Source organism: Coptis chinensis, chromosome 3 (assembly GCF_015680905.1).
Source record: "Coptis chinensis isolate HL-2020 chromosome 3, ASM1568090v1, whole genome shotgun sequence".
Classification (NCBI taxonomy): domain Eukaryota; kingdom Viridiplantae; phylum Streptophyta; class Magnoliopsida; order Ranunculales; family Ranunculaceae; genus Coptis; species Coptis chinensis.
The window spans coordinates 97,091,962-97,100,235 of record NC_141458.1 but is presented as its reverse complement, the minus strand read 5'-3'; the positions used below and the strand labels follow the sequence as shown (position 1 = coordinate 97,100,235).

The following is an 8,274-nucleotide window of genomic DNA, read 5'->3' as shown; positions in this document are numbered from 1 at the left end:
ATAGACGACTAAAATTCTAGCGATTGATTAAACTTAAGTTCATTAAAAATTCCCTCCAAAACATAATAAACTTAGGCGTTGTGTTCAACCCATTGCCATTGCATTGCGTTCAAAAACATTATATTTTGAGGTATTGGGTTCTCACCATTAGACATACATTAGAGTTTGAGGCATAATGGTGTCTTCTCAAGCAATTCGAGAACATGCAGAGATAGATCACCTGCCATTGTCCATGACAATATCATACATTCAAAACCATGTGCACCATTTTATTAATCTGTTAATGATATAGTCTTCAATTACTACTCATGGAACAATACAAAGTTGTTGCAAAGGTAATATATACTTTGCAAAGTTAGTGGCAGAGATGAGTATTGGCATGAGCTATTGCTCCTTTTTTAATATTGGCACATGCAGGATAGTATTTGCTCATAAATTATTTTTTGGTAAGTGATAGTTAATGAAGTTATTTGCTTTTAATCTTCAGAGGAGAGGTCTATGCTTGCAAATCAGGATAACCAAGTTGAGAATATTGATTATGTGTAGAGAACTGAAAATCAGGAGACTCATCCAAAAGTTTGAGACCTTGAAAGACATTACACCATATTGCAGTTTATATTGTGATGGAATAGTGCAAAGGTTGGGAGTTGTTTGATCAGAATGTTGAGAGTATGTTTATGTTCATGCATGTATTTATACTTTATACCTAAAATTATGCAATTATTAGGTTATATTTTGATCATATCTTGGATAATTTAGTATGGTTTTTATTTATTTTTATTGCTATTATCATTTCATTATTTCGATGAGTGTGTTTCACACTTGATTTGACATTTTTGCACTATTAAAACATTAGCAACTAGAGACTCTATAGCAATAAATTTGGAACAAGCTGTGTTAGGATTTTCCTGTTGGTAATTATAAGTTTTGCTTACAACTACTTAACTGAGATTGGGTTTTGTTTTCTTTAAGTGGAAGTACCATTTTGTAGATTTTTTTAAGAATGAGTGAGATAATGGTTGAAATGCAAGCTTCAAAATTTTTTAAAGTCTCTTATATTTTAAAATAAATTTTGTTTCAGGGCGGACATAAAAATGAAGCTATTAAACAAACCCTTGAAAAGGAGATTGTCAAAGGACTTGGAAGTCCAGGTAGAGAGTCTGTAGGTATGGTCCGTTGAAGTACAAAGTACAAACAAAAGGTTTAGTTGAAATTCTTCCACTTCAAGAGGGAAAGGTAGTTGTGCCACACTAACTCCATCAATAAGCACGATCTCATCATGTCACTAGATTGAAGGTAATACCAGATGGTAACCTACACATGAGCTATACAATTATCTAATTTTATCTGCAGTCGCACTACTCACTCCTTTCATTATAAAGAACGATATATTAACATCCTAAATTGTGGTTATTGAAGAAATTTATGCTGCGGATTGGTCTTTGTTAAACACTTCTTATTTGTTATTGAGATTAGATTTAATATACGGTGATGTTAATTTCTTGAAGGTAAAATAGTTGGTTTGGTATTATGTATGAACTATGAGTAATTGCTACATGAATATGTAGGGTTAGTTGGTTTTGTTGAGGTTGTTTTGGTAACGTAGGATATGTATGTATGTTAGTTGCATTGTATAAGTCGTGTATTAGGGTTTGTGGAATGTGGTTTGTATATTTATAGTTTTCTTCTTATTCAAGGATTGGTTACTTGACTTAACTGGCATTGGTCAAGATGGTTAAGTAGCTGGTTCTACGAATCAGTATATCTTTTAGTAGTTGAATTTACGACTGAGGTATGAGGTTTTATATTTGATTTGGATGTATTCTTATTAAATTTTCAGGTTATGACAGGTTTTATATTTATGAAATGTCGAAAATACAAAGGAGACTCTGTCGAATTTTTTTTAGAAAAGTCACGTATCTTAGGTATATAATTGTTTTAGATTTGGGGCGTTACAAAGTGGCATCCGAGCTTTAGGTAAAAGTGTCTTAGCAGGCTTAGGTATCCTAAATATCTCCTAATCATGCTTAGGTTTAAACTATGGGTTAATAATTGAGTGAGGACGTCCAACTGTGTTGGTTTATAAAGTTGTTAATGATTTATTGGTCAATATTTTATCCATATTTATTAAGTTTACTTAGATTGGATGGGAAAGGTTGAAGCGGGGTTGAGTTGTAAAAGGCTATGTGCTTTTAAAACAGTGGAAGGAGCTCTTTCACAGTCTACACTTAGTAGTTCTTCTACTACTTATTCTTATGTCCCATTCTAGAAGGGGCGGTGAAGGAACTTTGGAAGCCTAAACAACGATTTCTTTGGGGAGTGGAGGAAGAGTAGTCAAAATTGCACATCGTAAGATGGAGTGACATGTATCATATCTGTTGGATCAAGCAGATTGTTTAGAAAGGAGATTTTTCTTTGTATGCCTAACGTTAGTGTATCTATGTAAGGAGATCATTGGTTAGTCTCAAAGGGGACAAATCAAATACTAAAGTCAATCCCTGATGGATAAACTTGAACTCAAGAAGGAGAAGAAAAGAAAGACCAATGCTAGCTAATAAGTATGCGGACTTGGTTGATCCCAATGGTCCAATTGACCCATTCGAAATCAATGAAAAACGAAGGAAATTTTGTTTTGGTGACGAAAAAAGTACAAGGGCAGATTGATCTGCTTCAAGTGATTGATTCATCGCAGTACCTCAAATACCAGTCTCATGTCACTAGATTGAAGGTAATACCATATGGTAACCTACACATGAGCTATACAATTATCTAAGTTTGTCTGCAGTCGCACTACTCACTCCTTTCATTATAAAGAATGACATATTTCTGGATTTAGGCTTTGTTAAGAAGAAAATTTAAGTTGCTGTGGGAAAAAACTGCAGTTTCTTTTCTGTACAACATGAGGTGTGGTAGCAGGCTCTACTGTAAGCGTAAGGTATGCGTTATCGATTGATCAGACTAAAAAACCATGGAGTACTGCTTTGAGGGAGACAATTGAGTGACAATTTTTTTTAGCTTATTAGTGGAACTTAGTTCTTTGGATTTGTTAATTTTGGTTGTCATAAATGCAGACATTTTCTGCTGGCCTTTTTTTATTGTTAGTAATGTTTTTTTTTTTGCAAAATACATTATTTTTAAATATTCTTATGGGTTTTGGAACTTCAGGACGATGCTATGGAGAAGGCAATCAAGAACAAAGTTGCCAAAGCAATTGTGCCAGCTATCGATGTCATGTTTCAGGCATTAAGGTTCACAGTTTGTTGTGTTTTCATTGTTGAATATGTACTTTACGTATGTACCTATCAATATGTGAACTGATTGGAAGACACTTAATGCTTTCTTTTTGCCACTTGGCCTTTTGTGTGTGTTTGTGTAGTGACTTTGGAGCAAAAGTTGTCCCATCGAAAAGATGCTTCCTGAACTTTTTGATCACCAAGACCAAAATGTCCGCGCATCATCTAAAGGGCTGATGCTTGAGCTTTGCCGTTGGATTGGGAAAGATCCAATATAGAGTTGTTGTTTTATACAATATTATATTAGTTTGTCCCAAACTATGTTAGTAAAGACTGAAACTTTGAATTAGACTGAATTAAGTAAATAAGTTTTCAGGTTGATTATTTATTTTCTAGAGTGTAAGATGTGATCACAAACAATCTGATTTTGATGATTGTGAAATTGGGTGTTTGGTGCAACTTTAGCTATTTGTTTCATTGTTTTGTCATATGACTGTTTGTGAAATTATTTTAACTTTGAAATTGATGTTATTAGCAATGTTTGGTTAGTTACGCACAACTCTATCAAATTTAGTACAAAAAATGTTGTAAAACTGAATAAAAGACTGGCAAATTTTTTGCTTCGGTATTATTAGAATGTCATGCGTTATATAGAAACTTGAGTGTTTCTAGCTTACTAAATGAAACATTAAACTAAGGCTTGCTTAGTCTCAATTTCAGTATGTGAAGCATTAGTTGAGTTGTAATTTAATCTGCATTTAACATGTTGTGGCATCTAACTGCTCAAGTTTTATGAATTATGCAACACAGAAAATATTGCGCATTTGAGATGGCAATGTAGTATAGAAGTGTTATTTGCATAATATTATACATTGGTTTGATTGTGATTGTAATTGGTGTAAAAAACAAATTTATGTTAGCAAACGTTTTTTGGTTTTGTAAAGATTGTATGCACTATAGGCTTTATATCAAATGGACGTTAGTTGAATAGAACAAACCAAATTAACATCACAAACTATATAATAGAAGTTAAAAAATAATAAAAATGTTAAACCAGTAATTTATAGTAAACTCTGGGTTTTAAAATGATTAGCTATCAATGTAGTAGGCTCTCTAATAAATATATTATTTATTTAAATAGACTGAGCTTTTAAATGATTAACTATCAATGTAGCAAGTCCGGGCAAAATGGCTACTCAAGATAAGTAGATAATCATTTAGAAGTCAAAATATGCAATAGACATAAATGTGGACTAAAATTCAACTCAAGAAGGGTCAGGATTAAACTTCAATACTCTTCCATAGGCCAGTCAGTTTTCCTTGGTTCCTTCGATAAAGACTAGAACTCTCTTAATCACAAGTTCATCATTACGAGAACCCATGATAGGGCTTTTCAAAGTTTTCAGTACTGACCTTCCAGAATTTTACGGTTGGTCTTCTAAACAAATATCCGACCCCGTGTTTCAATGCAAATCAACGTTACTAGTTGGAACTTGGAACGGAGGGTCGAAGGCCCAATTTCTAGCTTGTTCTAACTTCTAACACGTGTAGGTCTTGGAATCAAAATGTAACCAGAAATAGAAGTCCAGATTTACCTTGGACAATAAGATGAAAGAATTGCTTGCGACAAAGGTCACCCAAGGAAGCAGAGAAAACTGAACGAATCTTTTGTGTAATACTTCCAACTATTTATTTTTATATCCTTTTGTTAGTATCGTTATTATAGATTTATAGTATGGCTACTAGTATTGTGAAAAAGCTGAGGGGATTGCATCACGATATACATAGAAATATTAATTACTTACCCGATGAAGGTGTTTGGAGTCAGGGCTCAGGCACCTTTTTGTGTATTTACGCTTGGGAAGGAGACTCCTAGTTTTTGGGAGTGGCGGAAGATCCGACACGAAAAAATACACAACACTTACATGTTATCACAACTCATTTTGATTAAGGAGCTGCATTGGTTGATAACTGATGATGACGGGGACGGCCGTAATCTTCAGTCAGGCTATTGGTATATGTTCAATAGATATCGAGAAGCTGAGTTCCAGAAGGACAAAATTTGCATTTCAACCGTTGAATGCATCACCGATCGAAATCTTGGAAATATACAGAGGCTTGTCACACCACCTTTTATCAGAAGTCAATAGATCATTGTGCCTCACGTTAATTTCTCATCATCAATTGCAGATGTTTGTTTTGGAAGATATCACTAAATGCGCATGGACAAAATCTAATACAATTTCTCTTCAATCACTGCAGAACCTACCTCCTTTCGGGAGCTTCGTGAAGGAGGACGCTTGCCTTGTTTCCATGACAGGCGTTGACAGCAGTAACTTATTAGACCCGATCAAAGTTATTGGGCCTCTAAGGAAGGAGCAGAAGCTGCGTAAAATATACTTTTTCCATTGGAACAACCTTATTAGTTGGAGTTAAGAGGAATCTTTTGGTGTATATTCTCCGCTGTGTTCCCTCTTATCTAACTTATAACATTGTGTAATTAGTTAATATCCTTCTCAATAATAAAAATGTATTGATGCTTAAACATTTGAGTAACCAACAAATAACTCCTCTATTAAGATCTCTGGATATTATTATTACTTGATCTTGGCTCTTGTAGCATTGTATTGAATTTCAACTGCATTGGTTAATGCATTTTGTAATTCCTGGAGAAATGTTGATAGAATTCAGTACACCATTTGGGCCAAACAGAACGGATGGAGCCTATTTCTGTTAGGCCCGTCTTAAAATTAGACTAATAGTCCAGCCGTTTTCTTCACAATTTAAGAACGGGGCTAATAGAAACGGGCCCTAATCCGTTTCGGTTTGGCCCAAATGGTGTAGTGGAATAACACTTGGCTCCCAGGATTAAAAAGCCGATCATCTAGTTCACAAAAGATTTACACCATATCCCTGAGTCGCGAAATTGTTGTAAGCAAGCTTTATGTTGTCACTAACGTGTGATTTGACGAATTTTGACACCCGTGACACAAAGCTCTAATCTGTGTCTACAGTGCTGAATTAGAATACTTGGAAGCAATTTTGAATTCATTTTTAGAGGTTTTCTAAATACATGCTGTCCCAACCAACTTGTATTCACACTTACATCTTCTCCTCTAAACTAACACACCCTTGTGACAGAAAGCTCAGTTGAAAATGGCACTCATCTTTCAAAACATATTGGTAATTTGGTATCATATATGCCTAATAGAATGAAAGCGAGAACCATAGCCTTAGGGGAGCTGGGGAGGGAGACGGAATATTTTTTATAAGCGGAGAGCGAATATTAGCAATAACTCGAGACCATCAAGTAGGCATATAACTTGACATGCTAGGCAGTAGGCACTTGCAGAGGAGCCCTCTTACTTGCCTATGTTTGGAATGCTCAACAAGTATAACACAGTTGGCCTCTGCTATATCGTCGGTTGAATCATATGAAGAATCAGAGAGAATATTCACTAGAAAAGGTCACTTGTGCATATCCACAGAACCAAGACAAAATCGAATGATTCTGGTCCTGAAGAAATTTTAAAATAGGTAAAGTCTGGTTTTCATTCGGGTTCAATCTGGGTATTTTGTGGGATTTAGGTCCACCCAAAAAGTGACGTTCGAACTTCGAAATTCTAATTTAGTTCGAGCAGGTTTTGGAATTAGAATGTAACTAGAAATAGAAAACCAAATTTACCTATAAATGAAGTACACCTTCGCGCAAAACAAGACAAATAAATCACTTGCTTGCAGCAAAACACAGGCAGAGGCACGGCAAAGGGCTAACAGACATAGGCAAATATAGAGAACTGGACGAATCTCTTGAGTTAGTTTCAAGTTCCATCCTTCCGACTATTTATTTTTTCTTACGTTTTGTTATTATCATTTTATTTATTTGTTCATATATATGGCTAGTGCTATTGTGAAGAAACTGAGGGGATTGCATCATGATAATGACTTACCTGATGAAGTTGTATTGGAGATTCTTTTGTATCTTGCCGCGGAACATCTCCAAATTTGTAAGTCTGTATCCGGACTATGGTCCACATTGATCTCCAACCCAAAATTCGTGTATAAACACTTGATTCGTTCTCAACAACAACAATCTGAAGTAAAGCAGATCCTCTACACAACTATTACTCAACCGGGAAAACAGTCCAATAGGTATAACTATCGTCACTACTCCGTCAACAACAGACCATCAGATTTGACGCCAAGGAAATTGCAATTGCCTCGTCCTGCATTTGAAGAAAATGTGTTATCTTTGGAAGCATCTTGTGACGGCTTACTCCTTTTTCAAGATAAATATGACTCGTCCAGACTTTTCGTATCCAACCCAGTTACTGCCCAGTTTAAGGCTCTTCCTCCTCTTAAAATCGGTAATTCTCGATGGGGGTTGGTTCGTGATAATAGTATTGGTAGATACAAGGTGTTTGGAGTCATGGCTCAGTACTCTTTTTGGGTATTTACGCTGGGAGAGAATGGTCCTCCTAGTTTTTGGGATTGGCATCATTTCTGTCATGGAAAGGTACGGTACTCTGTCATGTTATCGCAACCCATTTTGATTAAGAAGGAGCTGCATTGGTTTTCGACTGGTGAAGACGGGGAAGATCCGAATCTTCAACTATGCTACTGCATATGTTCAGTAGATATCGAGAAGCTGTGTTCCAGAAGGACAAACATTCCACTTCTGTTGAAACCACCAACGCTCCTCGAGGTCTCTGAACTACATAGACGCTTCACTCCCCACCTCTTATCAGAAGTCAATGGATCACTGTGCCTCACGTTTGTTTGTTTCTCATCGTCTGTTGCAGATGTTTCTTTTGGAGGACGTCACTAAATGAGAGTGGACCAAATCTCTTAAGATTTCTCTTCAATCCCTGCATAACTTACCTCTTGGGAGCTTCTTGACTGCGGACGCTTGCCTTGTTTCCATGATGGGAGCCGATACCAGTAACTTATTAGACCTCGTCAAAGTTCTCATACATTGCGAAAATGAGTTATTCCTTTATGACGTGAAGAGCCAGGAGTTGAAGCAAATTGGGTCTCTAAG

At 35.9% G+C, this 8,274-nt stretch overlaps 1 protein-coding gene and 2 long non-coding RNA genes across 3 annotated transcripts; all 3 read left to right on the top strand.

Annotated features, from left to right (window-relative positions):
• The first annotated feature begins 441 nt into the window (after positions 1-441).
• LOC147511927 (uncharacterized) lies at positions 442-3,761 on the top strand. The gene is made up of 3 exons (XR_015219538.1): positions 442-639; positions 3,166-3,248; positions 3,377-3,761. It is a non-coding gene; the product is annotated as an uncharacterized LOC147511927 (long non-coding RNA).
• A 736-nt stretch (positions 3,762-4,497) lies between these two features.
• Positions 4,498-5,778, top strand: LOC147511926 (uncharacterized). The gene is made up of 2 exons (XR_015219539.1): positions 4,498-4,905; positions 5,496-5,778. It is a non-coding gene; the product is annotated as an uncharacterized LOC147511926 (long non-coding RNA).
• A 1,350-nt stretch (positions 5,779-7,128) lies between these two features.
• On the top strand, positions 7,129-8,061 carry LOC147511925 (F-box protein At2g40925-like). The gene has a single exon (XM_086598607.1). The coding sequence runs from the start codon at positions 7,129-7,131 to the stop codon at positions 8,059-8,061; it is 933 nt and encodes a 310-aa protein (XP_086454733.1).
• The last annotated feature ends 213 nt before the right edge of the window (positions 8,062-8,274 follow it).

Coding starts and splice junctions, on each gene's coding strand:
- LOC147511925 (XM_086598607.1), top strand. CDS start 7,129: ATGGCTAGTGCTATTGTGAAGAAACTGAGGGGATTGCATCATGATAAT.